The sequence below is a fragment of the Sapajus apella genome, unplaced genomic scaffold (genome assembly GCF_009761245.1).
Source record: "Sapajus apella isolate SASKATOON/1434 unplaced genomic scaffold, GSC_monkey_1.0 scaffold133, whole genome shotgun sequence".
NCBI classification, from domain to species: Eukaryota; Metazoa; Chordata; class Mammalia; order Primates; family Cebidae; genus Sapajus; species Sapajus apella.
This window is the reverse complement of record NW_022437073.1, coordinates 604,100-623,420: the sequence shown is the minus strand read 5'-3', so window position 1 is coordinate 623,420 and position 19,321 is coordinate 604,100. Positions and strand designations below refer to the sequence as shown.

General features: G+C 36.9%; 1 protein-coding gene across 7 annotated transcripts in view; it reads left to right on the top strand.

Annotated features, from left to right (window-relative positions):
* Positions 1 to 19,321, top strand: part of LRRC39 (leucine rich repeat containing 39) — a 44,182-nt gene that overhangs the window by 9,792 nt on the left and 15,069 nt on the right. For 4 of the 7 annotated variants that reach the window (XM_032262966.1, XM_032262967.1, XM_032262964.1 and 1 more), the window contains exons 2-8: positions 213 to 405; positions 9,192 to 9,297; positions 10,327 to 10,483; positions 11,173 to 11,309; positions 13,149 to 13,294; positions 14,261 to 14,413; positions 16,948 to 17,087. In XM_032262966.1, coding sequence (XP_032118857.1) covers positions 293 to 405; positions 9,192 to 9,297; positions 10,327 to 10,483; positions 11,173 to 11,309; positions 13,149 to 13,294; positions 14,261 to 14,413; positions 16,948 to 17,087 — 952 coding nt within the window. In that variant the 5' untranslated portion in view covers positions 213 to 292. Of the gene's footprint in view, positions 1 to 212; positions 406 to 9,191; positions 9,298 to 10,326; positions 10,484 to 11,172; positions 11,310 to 13,148; positions 13,295 to 14,260; positions 14,414 to 16,947; positions 17,088 to 17,196; positions 17,336 to 19,321 lie in introns of all 7 variants that reach the window. The other 3 variants (XR_004264191.1, XR_004264192.1, XR_004264193.1) reach the window with 2 other exon arrangements.

Below are 19,321 nucleotides of genomic sequence, written 5' to 3'. Positions count from 1 at the left end.
TCTTTAAAGCTTAATTTTCTCATCTACATATTAGTTAATAAAAGTACCTATATTATAGTATTTTATGAGAACTTTTAAGTATGATATGGCATGTAAAGTATGTAAAATAACTTGTGGAGCATGGAATGTGTTCTATAAATATTAACTATTATGATCTTTATGGTATTCAGTGAACAGTCTGAAACACTGCTTTTTTTCTCTGGTACAATTAGGTCCTTTCTGAAATGGCATCTATGATTCAGCTATTCAAAACTTAATGAAGTTGGTGACTCTATGACAATGTGGAGGAATCATGACTGAAAATGTGGTTTGTACTGGGGCTGTCAATGCTGTAAAGGAAGTTTGGGAAGAAAGAATAAAGAAACACAATGAAGACCTGAAGCGAGAGAAGGAATTTCAACGCAAGTATGCTAAAACATATTTATTATTTTGAATTAGCGAAAATTCATATTATCATCACCATAAAAAAGAACATCTAAATGCCTTATTATTGAATTTGATATAGATTTTTATTTACTGAAAACTCAAAATATGCTTAAAGGAAACAGCTGACTCAAATTTGTCTATGTGATAGGAGTCACAAAAAATACACGTGAAAATAGTAGCTATCTTATGCACTCATACGACTGTGTTTAACATTGATCAAAGTTTGATTAGCATTATATAGCCTAATTTTTAGGACTGTATGTTCAGGATTACATGACCTAGGATCTAAAACAATATTTGGCCGTAGAAGGTATAGTAGATTCTCAACTATTTGAATAGCCGTGTGTTCTAGCCAGGGCTGCTGGATCACTTGATTCTTTGATTTGGGCTATATTTATGTCACTCTCATTTCCTCTGCCTCCATTTTTATCTTACCTACTTTCTTGATTGGATGTATCCAAAAAGTATTCTACTAATCCTGCAAAAATAGCCCCTTTCCTCATAGATTCATATAGTTCCATACAATTCTCGTTCATTGTCTCTTTCTAAACATTAAATTAGCAAGTGTTATTTTCCAATGTCAGCAAATAACAGAAAATTCAACTAAAGATGGCTTAAGCGATAGGGAAGTAAGGCAGTTCCAAAGATAGTCAGTCCAAAGCCTCAACATCTTTTAAAAGTCAGCTTTTTTTTTCACCTTCCACTGTTAATCTCTGGGTCAGTTTGATTCTCAGATTAGCTTCCTTCACTGTTACAAGATGACTGATGCATTTCCAGGCATCACAGCCAATCATCATTATGTTTTCAGAAGAGTGGAAACTATTTTTTTCTATTTCTTCTTTAAGAGTAAGAAAATCTTTCTCAGAGGGTCCCCCAAAAACCTCTCCTTCACCTCTCATTGACCAGAATGGGATCATTTGTACACATCTAACCCAGTTACCTTCTAGGGGAATGAGATTGTTTGATTCGTTTAGACAAATTAAGATTCATCCTGGTGTATTAGTCCATTTTCATGCTGCTGATAAAGACATACCTGAGACTGGGTAATTTATAAAGGAAAGAGGCTTAATTGACTCACAGTTCCATATGGCTGAGGGGGCCTTACAATCAAGCTGGAAGACAAAGGAAGAGCAAAGGGACATCTTACATGGCGGTCAGCAAAAAGAGAATGAGAGCCACACAAAAGGGGAAACCTCAGCTGGACACAGTGGTTCATGACTGTAATCCCAGCACTTCGGGAGGCTGAGGCAGGTAGATCACCTGAGGTCAGGAGTTTGAGACCAGCCTGACCAATATGGTGAAACCCCATCTCTACTAAATACAAAAAATCAGCTGGGACTGTTGGTGCGACCCTGTAATCCCAGCTATTTGGGAGGCTGAGGCAGGAGAATCACTTGGACCCAGGAGGCAGAGGTTGCAGTGAGCTGAGATTGTGTCATTACACTCCATCCTGGGCAACAAGAGTGAAAACTGCATCTCAAAAACAAAAAAAAACAAAAAAAAAAAAAAAAAAAGAAAGAAAGAAAGGGAAAACTTCGTATAAAACCATCAGATCTTGGAAGACTTATTCACTACCATGAGAACAGTATCGGACCCTTCCACAACATGTGGGAATTACGGGAGCCACAATTAAAGATGAGATTTGGGTGGAGACATAGCCAAACCATATCACCTGGATTACTTGGTAAACACTTGGACTTGGAAACAATTGGTATTCTTCCAGTAAACAAGGGTGAGGGGCAAGAATCTACTGATAAGCAATGATTTGTGTCACTAAATATCTGTAAAAACAAAAGATCTGGACAAGGAAAAATCATTCTTCCCAAGAGAAGCTAATAAAGACGACACTGATGCTAACAATGATAGATAAGGGCAGCAGGCACTTATTGTGCACTTACTGTTTACTAGGAACTCTGCTAACTACTGTATTTGTACTATCTCATTTAATTTTCTCTACATGCTGAAATATAGCGTCATTATGAGGATGAGACTGCCCTATGAGAGAAGAAAATCAAAATAATAGTGGCTTAAACGAGATCTGTTAACTTTTCTGATAAGTGATCCACTGCTGGAATAGCACTCCACTGAGTCAGACATCCTAGTTTCTTCTATCTTGTTGCTCAATTGTGCACGTTTTCCATTCCTGAAGTCCCCTTGTGGTCCAAACTAGATACACCAACTGCAGCCATCATATTTGTTTCTGGTTAGGAGGAAGCTGCACTTCCAGGAAGCTGCTCACACTGCAGTTTCTGCTGACATCCCACTGGTCAAAACTTCACATAACCCATATCTAGCTATGAAAGAGGATAGGTAAATGAGATCTTATGCCCAGTTAAATTTAGAGAATTTATTATTGCTTTTTATTTTTTTAGAGACAGGATCTTGGGTTCCTGCTATGTTGCCCAGGCTGGACTTGAACTTCTGGGTTCAGCTATCCTCCTGCTTCAGCCTCCTAGGTAGCTGGGACTATAGGTGCACACCTGGCTCAGGATCCATTATTGAGGAAGAGAAGAGTTACATCTTTGCCATATGCAGATGCTTTTATTTTCTCCAATTTAAAGATGGAAAACCTGAGGAACAGTTCTAAGAAACTTGTCAAAGATCACACCACTAACACATGTGAAACTGGTATTGACACCTAAGCAATCTGACTCAGTAAGCATTACATTCACCTCAGGTTTTACATTTCCCCAGATTGACCCTTTCTACATAAAGCTACACTTAAGAAATGTGTTATGTTTACATTGTACAGTTATGAAAACTCTGACTCTAGACTACTCTTTCTTCTTTATTTTATTAATGCCCCAACTTCTTTTGACCCCTAGAGTATTTTTAATAAACCCTATCCATTTTTTTAACAGTGGCTAGGAATCATGACTTGGTTCTCAACTCCTGAATTTCACCTATTTCATGTATCTAGTGTTAAAGAAAAAAATTATCTGAACACGTGCTAATGATGGTAAGGCAGACTTTATTCAATGGGAGCCATGTAATTGGGTATAAGGACCACTGCAATGGGGTCTTGCACTCAGAGAGAGAGATTGGGCTCAGTTCTCACATGAACAAGGGCAAGTGGGCATTTTTATATAACCCAGGAGCAGGGTGGGATTCAGTGGATGTAAAATTATTAAGAGGAAATATCAAGGATGAGGTTTCTGGCTAAAATGACTTGATAGAATTATTGCTGAAGGAGGGTATCAAGGAAGGAGGGTTTCCCCTTAAACTGACATAGCATACTTTTTTCTCGTAAAAATGTTTTTAAACTTTTCCCCACCCAGTTCTTAGTAAGTGTGTAGACACAGCAGTATTTTTGTTCAAAGTGGATTCTACAAGGATAGAGAGGGAAGCCCCAGGGTCAAGCCTGGTCAAGCAGAAGACTTAGGAGCCTGACTAAAGTGTTGATAAAAGGGATCTTTGTCATTATTAAGAATCGTTTAATTTCAGAAATTTCAGAAGTTCTCTATGTAAGAGTAATGAGTGTGCAGTCTTGCCCTTACTGCTTGTTCTTTTTGGCATCATCTATTTTATGATTAGGGAGAAGGATTTTCTGTTAGCAAAATGTAATTTCCAAAAGTTAAGTTACACACAAATCTATGATTATGAAGATTAGGCCTAGAATTTGTAGAGTTTTCTGATAACATTTGAGGAAAAAAATTAGAGATTGTTTAAAAATGTAGGGGGGAAATTACAAACTCTCTTTTGCCAACCCTAGACCAAAATCGGCTTCTACTTTTAGAAACATTACATGGAGATTGTGTAATGTAGTTTTTCAAAACACCTTTCCCTTAGTCTTAAAACAATTTCATTGTAAAATCATTGTACAATATTATAAAGCTTGGTTTATGGTTAAAATTAAGTATAAACCACTTTAAAAGTACATTGTCTAGAGATCAAAGGTTAGGTTTAAAACCTGTAATGCGACTAAATAAATAATTTTCCAGGCATGGTGGCTCACGCCTGTAATCCCAGCACTTTGGGAGGCTGAGGTATGAGGATCTCTTGATCCCAAGGAGTTTGAGACCAGACTGGGCAACATAGTGAGACCCCATCTCTAAAAGAAATTTAAATTAGCTGGGCATGGTGGCATGCAACTGCAGTCCCCGATACTTAGGAGGCAGAGGGGTGAGGCAGGAGGATCGATTGAGCCCTGGAGGTCGAGACTGCAGTAAGTCATGATTACACCACTGCACGCCAGCCTGGGTGACAGAGCAAGACACTGTCTCATAAAAAAAAAAAAAAAGAAAGAAAAAGAAAAAAATTAATAAATAAACAACGATAATTGATGCAAAATGGTAAGAATCTTAGAGACCTTTCAAAGTGACACAGAGAAGATGATTGTCAGCAAAAAAGCTAATCAGAAAATTCATAGAAATTTTAAACTGACCAAAAGTAACCCAAAGAGATGTCCCTTCTTTTTGACTCTGCTCTTAAATAGAGCAGTGTTTCTCAAACTTGTCTGTATAGGAATCACACAAGGATCTTATTAAAATAGGCTCTGGGTTAGTAAGTCTGGAGTAGGACCAAGAGTCTGGATTTCTAACAAGCTCCCAGGAGACAATGATGCTGCTGTTGTGCAAATCACAGTGAGTAGCAAGGAAGCAGACAGAAGCAGAAGATTTGAAAGTGGTCTGTACACAGGCAAGGGGTAAGAAGGGTAAAAATGTAATCTAATGCTTCCTCTCTCAGCTAAAAGTGGCTAAAGCTTTGGGTACAAATGAAAGAAAAAAAAGCCTACAGTTTAAATAGAAATTGTTCTTTCTCCCTTTTGATGCGAAGATCCTTGAAAAAAATCAAGTACTTAGGTAACAGTTGGTATGGCAATATAGGAAAAAGGCCTTATTCTACAATAAAAGGGTTTTAAAAAATCTTATTTATTTATTTAAGAGACAGAGTCTCACTCTGTTACCTAGACTGGAGTGCAATGGCACAATCTCAGTTCACTGCAACATCTGCCTCCTAAGTTCAAGTGCTTTTCCTGCCTCAGCCTCCCGAGTAGCTGGGATTACAGGCATACACCACCACGCCCAGCTAATTTTTGTATTTTTAGTGCAACCAGGGTTTTACCACGTGGGCCAGGCTGGTCTCAAACTCCTAACTTCAAGTGATCCACCTGCTTTGGGTTCACAAAGTGTTGGGATTACAGGCATGAGCCACCATGCCCGGCCTCAAAAGGGTTTTAGTGGAGTTATAAAATTTCAATTAGAGACGCGAAAGAAAAGCAAGATTAAAATAAGCAGTTTCACATCTGTAATCTCAGTGCTCTGGGAGGCTGAGGTGGGAGGACTGCTTGAGCCCAGGAGTTCCAGACAAGACTGGGCAACATAGTGAGAGCTTGTCCCAATTTTTTATTTTTATTTTTTTAGAAAAAGCAGCATAGGAATTATAGAATATTTGAGCTGGAAAATACATAGATATCATTTAATTATAACCTGAAATTTTATAGGTAAGGCCCACAGAGGGGAGATGTCTTGCCAAAGGTAACCAAATTAATAAATGGTACATTTTGGACTTAGATCATAAAAATACAGAACCGGAAAGAATTTAGGAATCATTACAGAAACAAAAATAGATTTTTCTAATAATAGTCTGATTGTAAACTCAGCAAGGACAGACCTTTTTGTATCTCCAATGTCTAGTACTTGGCTTATAAGTTACTTGATTAATTCCTTAAGTTAAAGGTCAAGGAATAAGATTTCTAATTGTACTTTTTACTAAATCTTGCTCTGAATTTCATTTCTCTCTTAGTAATAATTAATTAATAACCATTAAGTCCATTGTTTGAATAGTTCTATTGTTTTTTATTTTTATTTATTTTTTTCTTTTGAGACAGAGTCTCGCCTGTCACCTAAGCTAGAGTGCAGTGGTGTGATCTCGGCTCACTGCAACCTCCACCTCCCGGCTTTAAGTGATACTCCTGTCTCATCCTCCTGAGTAGCTGGGATTACAGGTGTGTGCACGACGCCCGGTTAATTTTTGTGTTTTTAGTAGAGAAAGGGTTTCACCCTGTTGGACAGGCTGGTCTCAAACTCCTGACCTCATGATCCACCTGCCTTGGCCTCCTAAAGTGCTGGGATTACAGGCATGAGCCACCGCACCCAGCCAAGAGTTCTATTTTTATCATAAGTGATGTAATTGAATAACTGACATTATATATTTTTTCTTAGTTATCCACATCTATGGGAAGCTTAGCTATTCAGATCAGAAGGCCACACATATCCCACTGCCACAGGGCACCTGTTAGCAGATTAGTTAAATTTTAGGCAAGTGATAGATTAAAATACACAGCTACTGAGAAGTATTTTACAAACCCAAATAAAGACAGCAAATTCAACACTTTGTTACTTTTGGCTTTCTGTTCATTAAAATAAAATCCTTGCTGAAGATCAGTTAATATACAAAACTACTAAATATATGTATTAACTCTCGGATGTCAAGAGATTTCTGGCAAATAAATATTCAAATTAGTTAAACTTCATGCTTTGATGACTGCTTATATTTATTATGTATCCTTTTAACAGGCTAAATTTCAAAATTTTCAATTCTAAACTTACTCTCCTTTTCAGGCATGAACAATTTTCTGGGATAGAAATTGCTCTTTGCAATTTTTCCAGTTTCCTTTTTTTTTTGAGACAGTCTCACTCTCTCGCCCATGCTGGAGTGCAGTGGTGCAGTCTCAGCTCACTGCGACCTCCACCTCTCTGGTTCAAGCAATTCTCCTGCCTTGGTCTCCCCAGTAGCTGGGACTACAGGCACGTGTCACCACATCCGGCTAAATTTTGTATTTTTAGTAGAGATGGGGTTTCACCATGTTGGCCAGGGTGGTCTCAAACTCCTGATCTCAGATGATCCACCCACTTTAGCCTCCCAAAGTAGTGGGATTACAGGCATGAGCCACTGTGCCTGGTTTTCCAGTTTCTAGTTTGCATTTTTCTAGTTTGATATAATTCTTATGTTTGCAATAGATCAAAAATTAATAGAAATGTGCTTCAGAATGACAAAGATTTTATACATTTTTATAAAAAAAAGACTAGATAAAATTAACATGAAATTGAATTCTGAAGGTGAACTGTATTCTTTGTAAGCCATTACAAAATCTATTAAGTATCTACAGATTACTCACCAGGAAAATGCAAATCAAACTCACAATCAGATACTACTCACACCCACTAGATGGCTATAATTAAAAAGAGGGACAATAGCAAATATTGATGAAGATGTGAAGAAAGCAGAACCTTGATAAGCCACTGGTGGGAATGTAAAATGATGCAGCCATTTCGGAAACAGTTTAGCAGTTCCTGAAAATGTTAAACATAGCCAGGCATAGTGGTTCATGCCTGTAATCCCAGCATTTTGGGAGGCCAAGGCAGGCGAATCACTTGAGTTTAGGAGGTCAAGACCAGCCTGGGCAATATGGCAAAACCCCATCTCCACAAACAATACGAAAATTAGCTGGGCATGGTAGAGCATGCCTATAGTCCCAGCTACTCAGGAAGCTTAAGTGGGAGGACTGCTTATGCCTGGGAGGCTGAGGCTGCAGTAAGCCATGATGGTGCCACTGCACTCCTGCCTCGATGACAGAGTGAGACTTTGTCTCAAAAAAATATATATATTAAACATAAAGTTATCATATGACTCAGCAATTCTACTCCTAGGAATATACCCAAGAAAAATGAAAAAACATGGTCACACAAAAATTTGTATGTCAATATTCATAGAAGCATTATTCTAAATAGCCAAAAGTGAAATTAGCCCAATGTCCATAAGTTGATGAATGGATAAACAAAACGTGGTAGATCCACAGAGTGGAATCATTCTGCCATAAAAAGGAATGAAGTACTAATAGATGCTACATCATGGATGAACTTTGAAAAAAACTATGCTAGGTGAAAGAAGTAGACATAAAGGATACGTATTGTATGATCACATTTAAATAAACTGTCCAGGATAGGAAAATCGATAGACAAAAAGTAGATCAGTGATTACCAAGAGGTATGAGAGGGAAGAATGGAGAGTGACTGCTAACAGGTATGGAGTTTCTCGTTGAGTGATATAATGTTTTGGTATTAGTGATGATGGTTGCACAACTCTGTGAATATACCAAAATTTATTATATTGTGTACTTTTAAAAAATAATTTTTATAGTATGTGACTCAGATCTCAAAAAAGCTATTATTAATAAAATTTATAGAGTTATGATACTGTTTAAAAAATTTAAAAATAGGGCATTTGTGGTACTAATCATATTTATAATTCTTGCAAAATAAGTTCTTGTCTGATTCCAAATACCTATAGTCAAAAGGTTGTTTATGATGGGTCATTTAAAAAAAAAATATATATATATATATATATGGCCAGGTGCAGTGGCTCACGCCTGTAATCCCAGCACTTTGGGATGTCAAGGTAGTGGATCACAAGGTCAGGAGTTCGAGACCAGCCTGGACAACATGGTGAAATCTCGTCTCTATTAAAAATACAAAAAATTAGCAGAGTGTGGTGGCAGGCGACTGTAATCCAGCAACTTGGGAGGCTGAGGCAGAAGAATCTCTTGAAACCAGAAGGTGGAGGTGGCAGTGGGCCAAGATCTCACCACTGCACTCCAGCCTGGGCAAAAGAGAGAAACTCTGCCCAGTTTCATATATAGAGAATTATAAATATGATATTATAAATATAATATATATGAAACTGTATATATGTGTGTGTGTGTGTGTGTGTGAATGCCACTTGTGTCATTATCTATGAACTAAGATGATTTCCTGGTCTCCTAGGCTAGTGCGAATCTGGGAAGAACGAGTAAGCTTAACTAAGCTAAGAGAAAAGGTCACCAGGGAAGATGGAAGAGTCATTCTGAAGATAGAAAAAGAGGAATGGAAGGTAAGTTTTTTTATAGAATATTCGATTTTCCACATTTTGCATTTTGTGGGTCAGTTGAGAGAATGATTCTTCTGAGGCTGGGTACTTAAGACTAGAATATTTAGAAATTAATTTTAATAATACGCCAAATGAATTTGAGCAACATGAGCAACTGAAAAGAAACACAACTTCACAATTATTTTGCAAAAGTTCAGTTTGCTTCAACCCTGTCTAAACTTAAATCATTTGTGATATTTCTCCTATTAATCCTTCTTATAAGCAACTCCTCATTTTCCATAAAAAAAGATGAACATCTGCCTAATAAAAATGTTGTTTTTCAGAAAAAATACTCAGTTAAAACTTCAAGGAATGAAAATATTAATATTTTCATTGGGTCTGCCACCTGACTCATACTGTTTCTCCCCCTTACACACAAACTCACAGTTGGTTAATTACATTAGGCATACTCTAATTTTTACAAGAGCCTCTAACCCTTGGGTCAGTGTTTGTTTTCATGTTTTATGTCAGTGTTTGTCAGGGTTAGCTCCTCCTCTGTTTTTTATTCTGGCTATTTTACGCTGAAATGGGAAAGACACAGAGTTCAGAATAGTTGAAACTCTTAAAATTCTCAAATTAAAAAAAATCGTTTAAAATATTCTTATATTTCAAAACAGAAGTGGAAAAGCAGTTTGAATTACTGATTGAAATGACTTTTGGATAGTCTCATTTTCAATAATACATATGTACTTTAGGAAAGCCTAATACTGTATAACAGAATCATCAGGACATACTCCTATGTGTGTACCTTATTGATCAAAATATTTTTGTTTATTCTATTATGATTGGGGTTTGAAGACTTAGCAAAAAAAAAAAAAAGTAAAGATCTTACAAATTGGAAGTCACACAAAGCACGTGGAAAGGTAACCCAATAAGGAAAACAAATTCCAAATATCTCAAAGTGCTTTTATAAGTCAAGTATCACATTTCAGGGTGGCATGATACTAAAATAATTTAAGTAATATATAACGACCATCATTTCTTTTACTGTAGACCCTTCCTTCTTCTCTGCTGAAACTGAATCAATTACAGGAATGGCAAGTTCATAGAACTGGTTTGCTGAAAATTCCTGAATTCATTGGAAGATTCCAGAACCTCATTGTCTTAGACTTATCTCGAAACACAATTTCAGAGATACCTCCAGGGATTGGTAAGAAAGATTGCTTTTATTCCTGTGCTATTTTAGACACCTACAGATGTGCTTTTTATTAAGTTTTTTTTTTGTTTGTTTTTGGATACATGGAATAAAGACCTCTTACTCCCATGATTCAGTTATCTCCCACTGGGTCCCTCCCACAACATGTGGGAATTATGGGAGCTACAATGCAAGATGAGATTTGGGTGGGGACACAGCCAAAGAAAAAGTTAACAATGTGTTGTTGTTAACAGCCCTGAACCTTGAGAAATTTTAAACATTTTATCTAAATTCAAGCTTCTAGAGGATTCAAGTTTCTGGATTTACTCAGGTGATTCAAGATGAGATTTCAGTGAAAGAAAAGCTGCTTTGGAAATATCCTGTAAATTCTCGAAACAATATTGTTGGCTCTTAGGAAAGAACAGAAATATTCCTCAAATGGGGGTACAAAATCCTAAGAGAAAATTGCTCAGGATTTTGTGTAGGTTAAACAAAAATAGTTTTGGATTTTTTTTTTTCCTATTGCACGGATAAACTTGTTCCTTGTTTGAAGAAAGGACAGGACACAGACTGGGAAAGGGAAGAAACTAAGAACTCTGAATTTGCCAATACAAAACTGGCAAGTAAGTTATGCTGTAATACCTTAGTAACTATAAACATTATTTTATATCCAACTCCTCTCTATTGTATATTATTTTTTATAGGACTGCTTACTAGACTTCAGGAACTGATTCTTAGCTACAACAAAATCAAGACTGTCCCCAAGGAACTAAGTAATTGTGCCAGCTTGGAGAAACTAGAACTGGCCGTTAACAGAGATATATGTGATCTTCCACAAGAGGTTAGAAAGATACAAATGCCTATGACTGTATTTTCCATCTGCAGTAGTTGACCTCTCAATGTGTGGTTGTTAACAATAACAAAACTAATGAGAAAATTCTATGTATTTCAGAAAAAATATTTAGGGAAAACCATTTCTGTAAGTATAATGCAGGTTTTTAATTGGAGACAGATTTAGTGTAAAAGATACTTTTATTATTATCACAGTACTGACATCATTCGTTAAACTGTGATCTCCTTGAAGGCCAGGGTGAGAGCTGTATTATAGTCTCAGAATTTAGGGCAGGGCCTACGTTGTGATTACTTAATGATTTTTGAATTAATAAATAGTTATCATAAAGCACAGACAATGTGGTGATAGCAATGGGACTGGAATGCCTTCAAACTTTGATTTGGTATGATGTCTTGTAATTGGTCGAACCAAATTGATCATATAAAAATAAAGACATTTGTATTACTTTTTGAAAATATTTAACGCTCTTAGAATCAGTGAAGAAGTTTCCATGGTGCTTTGGCTTTGACAACAATGACTTCCCAAGATAAAAGTTAAGAAAAATAATAAAATAAAACAGAAGGACTATTCCTTTCTCCCACTTTATCTTGAATAGTATGTCAGACTTTTTTTTCCAAATCAGCAAACTTGTTACCAACAATTGCTGCTCTTGAAAATACAATATAGTATATATTATATCTTCCAATAGTTCAATTTAATGAAATGTATACCCTTGTATATTAGTCTGTTCTCACACTGCTGATAAAGACATACTCGGACCTCGCAATCAAGGCAAAAGGCAAAACGCACATCTTACATGGTGGAAAAAGAGAATGAGAACCAAGTGAAAATGGAAACCCCTTATAAAACCATCAGATCTCATGAGACTTATTCACTACCATGAGAACAGTATGGGGGGAACCACCCCATGATTCAATTATCTCTTATCAGGTCCTTCCTACAACACATGGGAATTATGGGAGCTACAATTCAAGATGAGATTTGGGCTGGGGCACAGCCAAACCACATCACCTTGCATACAATAAAAATGATAATCATATGGATAATGTTTTACACATACAATAGGACCAATAAATATTTTCTTTCTAATTCATGTGTTTTTGTTTCTAGGGTTGGCTCCATCATTATAAAAGCTATCTGATTTTGTACAGGTCTATTAACCAGTGGTTTTTTTTGAGACAGGGTCTCACTCTTTTGCCCAGGTTGGAGTACATTCTGGCTCACTGCAGCCTCAACCTCCTGGGCCCAAGCAATTCTCCCACTTCAGCCTCCCGAGTAGCTGGGACCACAGGTTTGTGCCACCATGCCTGGCTAATTTTTAAATTATTTTGTAGAGATGGGGTCTCACTATGTTGCCGAGGCTGGTCTTAAACTCCTGGACTGAAGTGATCCTCCTGGCCTGTCCTACCAAAATGCTAGCATTATAAGCATGAGCTACCCCTTTCCTCCACCACTATTATTTGGAAGTTAAATTTTGAGTTTTCCCTTACAATTCTCAGCTACTAGATTAAAAAAAAACGAGATAATGGGTGCTTACTCTCAGGAAAAAAAAGTTTTTTTCCCAGGCACATTCTATAAACCCTGGAACCTGGTTATTATGGAAGATAAATTTTCTTCAAATAGATGAACTTTCTATGAGTTTTCCACTTCTCTAGGGGTTATTTAGCTTTATTTTTATTTTTAATTTGTTGTGGACTACTAAAACTAAATGAAGCCCAAGTAAAATGTGAACATTCCTGGATGTGAAATATCTCCTGTACCAATGTAAGTCTTTTAGTAGTTTACATTTTGGACGTTTATTTTGAAAAACCTTGCTTTCTTCTTCAGCTCAGCAATCTGCTAAAACTTACTCACCTTGATCTGAGTATGAACCATTTTACTACAATTCCTCTTGCTGTGTTGAACATGCCTGCCCTTGAGTGGCTGGACATGGGAAGCAACAAACTTGAACAACTTCCTGATACTATAGAAAGGTAAAATAAATAACTTTTTATGCTAATGATAAATGTCTTGAAACCTCTTATGAAAAAAGCAAGACAAAGGGGATCTCAAGCATAATCTATCACAATAGGTCCAATTAGTTTGAAATATACTGTTTTAACAGACTGTGTTCATTTGTTCCAAGTAAGTAAAAAGGGTTGGGAAGAGGAAAAAACTGGCTTTTTTCAAGTGATCCACCTGCCTTAGCCTCCCAAAGTGCTGGGATTACAGGCATGAGCCATCACACCTGGCCAACAATGGCTATCTGACTTTGAGAAATTAACAAGATTTTGCCACAATAACCACGTTGCTTATTACGTGCCAAGCACTTCTATGCACTTTACAAGTGGATGAAGAAACTAATGACAGAGATGTTAGCTAACTTGCTCAAGTTAGTAAGTGGGCAAGCTAGGATTCAAACCAAGGCAGCCAGACACCAGAGTCCATAATGTTAAGTATTATGCATTCTGTTTTGCTATAAATGGGCATATTAATCATTTGATTGTTCTTTTAAGATTCTAACTCAGATTAGGTGACAACTACAGCAGTTCTTCTTCGACAAATCCTAGGAGATAGTGAAACAATTCTGGAATATGTTGATTTCATTTCTACTGCCATATGCAATGAGAGTTGTACTGTAGAGATGAACTTCCTGATGTAGTTTCTCTAATAACCAGGTAATGCGATGTCAGTTAACTCAATAAATATACTGGCTAAAGATGTTGTAAAAGACAATATTTGATTTCTAACATAAGAACCAAAGGTTGGGTACAGTAACTCATGCCTGTAATCCCGGCACTTTAGGAGCCTGAGGCAGGAGAATACCCTGAGCTCAGGTGTTCGAGACCAGCCTGGGCAACATGATGAGACCCCTGCCTCTTAAAACTATTTAAAAAAAAACCCCAAAACCAATATTTTCATATTATATGTAATTAATTGCAGAAACCTTACTTTTTCAGAATGCAAAATCTACATACGTTATGGCTGCAACGAAATGATATAACATGCTTGCCTGAAACAATCAGCAATATGAAAAATCTGGGTACTCTTGTTCTCAGCAACAATAAACTGCAAGATATTCCAGTATGCATGGAAGAAATGGCAACTCTGAGGTAAAAACTTGTAGGCACAACACTGACATGTTTCTTTCTGGCTGCAGAAAAAAGTCATGTAGAGATCATTATTAATAAATTTCAGTAGTTATTTATATGAATGGATATTTAAAAAATATTTTCCAATGTTGAAATTCTATAATTTGTGAATAGGAGTCATATAACGCTGGTCTAAACTATTCAAGAAAGAATCCTTAAGACTAAAGCAGTTTGGGATTTATCAGCTTTAAGAAATGTCTCCTGTTGGCGACATTTTCATGAAAATTATACAGCTAAAAAAAATCTTCATTCACAACAAAAAAATCAAAAGAGTAAAAGTGATTATTTTCTTCCTAAATAAGTACAAATGGACACCATTATGTTACTGATAGAAAGCAAATATATTAGTTAGGAGTGGTGGTGCATACCAGTAACAGCTACTAGGGAGGCTGAGCCTGGAGGATTGCTTGAGCCCAGGAATTCAAGGTTGAAGTGAACCAACATTGCACCGCTGCACTCCAGCCTGGGAAACAGAGAACTCTCTCTTTAAAACACACACACAAACACACACACACACACACATACACACACACACACACACACACAGAGAGAGAGAGAGAACTAGATATAACTTTTTACTAAGTGCTATCAAACCCTCTCAAGTATTTTTTCTTTTAAAAATTATTTTAGATTGCATGTATAGGTTTGTTACATGGACATATGCTGTGTAATGGTGAGGTTTGCACTTGTAGTGTATCCATCACCTAAATAGTGAACACCATACCCAGTAGGTAATTTTTCAACCCTCATCTCCTTCTCTCTCCCCGCTTTTGGAGTTGCCAGTGTCCATTACATCCATCTTTATGTCCATGTGTACCCACCGTTTATCTCCCACTTATAAGTGAGAATATGTGGTATTCGATTTTCTGAGTTATTTCACTTAGGATAATGGCCTCCAACTCCATCTATGTTGCTACAAAAGATAAGATTTCATTCCTTTTTATGGCTGCATAGTATTCTATGGTGTATGTATACTACATTTTCTTTAATCATCCGATGAGGGACACTTGGGTTGATTCCATGACTGCTGTTGTGAATAGACCTGTGACAAACATTATGAGTACAGGTGTCTTTTTAATATAAAGATTTCTTTTCCTTTGGGTACATACCTGGCAGTAGGTTTGCTAGGTCAAATGATACTTCTATTTTTAGTTCTTTGAGAAATTGCCATACTGTTTTCCATTGAAATTGCACTAATTTACAGTCCCACCAACAGTGTGTGTTCCCTTTTCTCTGTATCCACACCAACATCTGTTGTTTTTTTAATTTCTTAAAGTAACCATTCTGAAAGGTGTGAGATGGTATCTCACTGTGGGTTTAATCTGCATTTCTCTGATGATTAGCAATGTTGAACATTTTTTCATGTTTATTGGCTGCTTGTACGTCTTCTTTTGAGAAACATCTGTTCATGTCCTTTGCCCGCTTGTGGGGTTGGTTTCTTTCTTGTTGAGTTCTTTGTAGATTCTGGATATTAGTCCTGTGTTAGATGCCAGATTTACAAATATTTTCTCCCATTCTGTAGGTTGTCTATTAACTCTGTTGATTAATTTTTGTGCTGTGCATAAGTTTTTCTAATTAAATCTCATTTGTCTATTTTTGATTTTGTTGCATTTGCCTTTGAGGTCTTCATCATAAATTCTTTGCCTAGGCCAATGTCCAGAAGTTTTTCCTGGGGTTTCTTCTAGGATTTTTACTGTTTCAGATGCGACATTTAAAGTTTAATCCATCTTGAGAGCTCCCTCAAGTATTTTTCTTCCAAAGCTTAATCTTCTGACATTGAAAAGAAGAGAACACCCACTAAAACCCCAAACTTCCGTAACAAAATAATTCATTTATTCAACAATTACCTGCCTTGAACTAGGTGGTGAAGACACAATGATAAATAAGATGGAGGTATATAAATATGCAGAAACTAAATTCATAGCACTAATTTTATATTTAAGATGTTAAAATTACTCTTAGAAGTTAAGCTGTACTGCATTACATATACACTGTAGGCCGGGTGCAGCGGCGCATGCCTGTAATCTCAGCACTTTAGGAGGTGGAGGCAGGTAATCATTTGAGGCCAGGAGTCCGAGACCAGCCTGGCCAATATGGCGAAACTCCATCTCTACTAAAAATACAAAAATTTTCCAGACGCCATGGTGTGTGCCTCTAGTCCCAGCTACTCGGGAGACTGAGGCACAAGAATCACTGGAACCCGGGAGGTGGAGGGTGCCATGAATCCAGATCATGCCACTACACTCCAGCCAGTGCGACTAGAGTAATAGTTACTTTTGTAAGCTTTGAAAATAAGTTGTCTAAAGCTGGTATTTTTTTTGTTAGGAAAAAAACATAAAAATTCCCGAGATATATCACATCTCACCAAGGTGTTCAGTTATTGAAACCAGTTAAAAAAGAGTAATTTAGTGTATTATCATTTGACCTTTCTTCAGGGAAACAGGTTTATACTTCCATGACACCTATAAAAATACTGTTTTTTGATGAACTGCTAGGTTTGTCAACTTCAGAGACAACCCACTGAAATTGGAAGTATCACTTCCACCCAATGAAGGCACAGATGAAGAAGAGGAACGGGAATTATTTGGTCTTCAGTTTATGCACACATACATACAGGAGTCACGGAGAAGAGCAGGTATAAGATTTGTATATAACACAGATCAAATGTTCTTTTTGGTAGAGTAATGTGAATATCACTAATTTTTGCCTTTTGATTATTTTCTTATTTCTCATTCCATCTTAAGTTTTCTGTCAAATTCTGTTCTCTTAGTCAATATGGGAAGAAAAAAAGTGAAAGGAAGAGAGAGGTTGTAAAGATACTCAAAGTCTTTCAAGTGGGGGAAGGAAATAAATCCTTTAGCTAAGCATCTGAAGTAAAACCAAGTGAGTAAAGACGTGATTCGAAAAGCTTTGCTACCTCATTCTACCAGCTTGTCCCACATAGCAGTTTAACTATGAACTGACCTTCCCTGTCATTCCATAAGTAGCAAAAAAAAAAAAAAAAATTTACACAGTTTTTGTTGTAGTTGTTTTGTTTTTTAAGAGAGATGAGGTCTTACTGTGTAGCCCAGGCTGGAGTGCAGTGGCTATTAAAAGACACAATCGGCCGTGCGCGGTGGCTCATGCCTGTAATCCTAGCGCTTTGGGAGGCTGAGGTGGGTGGATCACCTGAGGTCAGGAGTTCAAGACCAGCCTCACCAACATGTTGAAACCCCATCTTTAAAATAAAAAAATTAAAAACATTTAAAAAAAAAGACACAATCATAGCTCACTGTAGCCTTGAACTCCTGGGCTCAAGAGGTCATCCTATGTTGGCCTCCAGAGTAACTGGGGCTATCAGTGTATGCCACCATGTCTGGCTGAGAACAGATTTCAATCAACAGTTAAAGTGTGAGGTTTTGATAGAGAGATTTCAATTGCTTAGTCTCTCATAATTTTGAATTACACCACTTTTATTTTTAAATTAAGGAGAGCTTTAAGCTAAACCAAGATCGGGGAAGAGGACAAAGTGCACAATTATTTGTTAATATAAAAAATGAAACAACAGTCATAGAAATTATGGTCTTATAATTTAAAAATGTTAAGAGCTTTTGACTTAAAAGGTAGATTTTAGTTCAACTTAATGCAACAACTAGTTTGAAAAATGAATATTACTGAGAAGACAATGACAGAGTTTTTCAGCTAGAGGAAATAATTTTTACTAACATTCAGTGGCGAATGTTTAGGAAATGGTGATTAGATCTCTTGTAGCAAGGTCATAGAAGCAATAACATGGAGACAGACTAGGGGAAGACAGGCAAAAAGTCATAATTGTGACCTAGTTTTGGAAAGCAGAGAATATAGGAAAGATGATTAGGAGACAGAATTGGTAATTGAATTAAGATGAGAAAAGGGAGGAGTTTCTAATGAATGCTTTTAGTTCAGAGAGCATCTGGATAAATGGTGATGCTAAGATGGATAAGTACAGAAGATAGGTTGGCGAGTAGCATCAAGTGGTGGCAGAAGATGACTTCTAATTTTAGCAGTAATTTTTTTTTCCTTTTTTTTTGGAAAAGGAATTTCTCTCTCACTGCCCAGGCTGGAGTGCAATGGAGCAATCTTGGCTCACTTAGCAACCTCTGCCTCCTGGGTTCAAGCGATTTTCCTGCCTCAGCCTCCTGAGTAGCTAGGATTACAGGCATGCACCACCATGCCCAGCTAATTTTGTATTTTTAGTAGAAATGGGGTTTCACCATATTGGTCAGGCTGGTCTTGGAACTCCTGACCTCAGGTAATCCACCTGCCTCAGCCTCCCAACGTGCTGGGATTACAGGCATGAGCCACCGTGCCTGGCCCTTAGCAGTAAATTTGATGCACTTGCGGAACATGCAAGATGTGGTAATTGTGTAGGTAATCTAAAGTTCAAGAAGGAGTTTGTTGAATCTGAATATTCTGCAGGTCAAGAAATAGCTGTTTGCATATCCCACACAGTCACTTTCTCATGATATGTGAAGACAAATGAAGTTAGGAAAACAATAATCCTGACCTAAAGCTGGCATGTTGAACGACAAACTTATCTTCCCTTAAGGTACTTGATACCATTGTCAGAAACATACCATTAAGCTAAATGGGCCACAGAACTGTTTCTGTATGATAATTGTCAGGTGTGTATATATATTTTATGAAACATAAATGAGATTATGCCTGTTGCAGAATATCTTTTATTTCTGGGCATAATTTGTTGAATGATGCAAAACAAATTTTATGACACAAATTAGTATTGCTTGGCACAAAAAAAGGTTATTTGATGATATAATATCTTCATTTAGGTTCCCTTGATTGGGGACATGAGTAACTAACTTAAGAAACAATCAAACTACCTTACTTTAA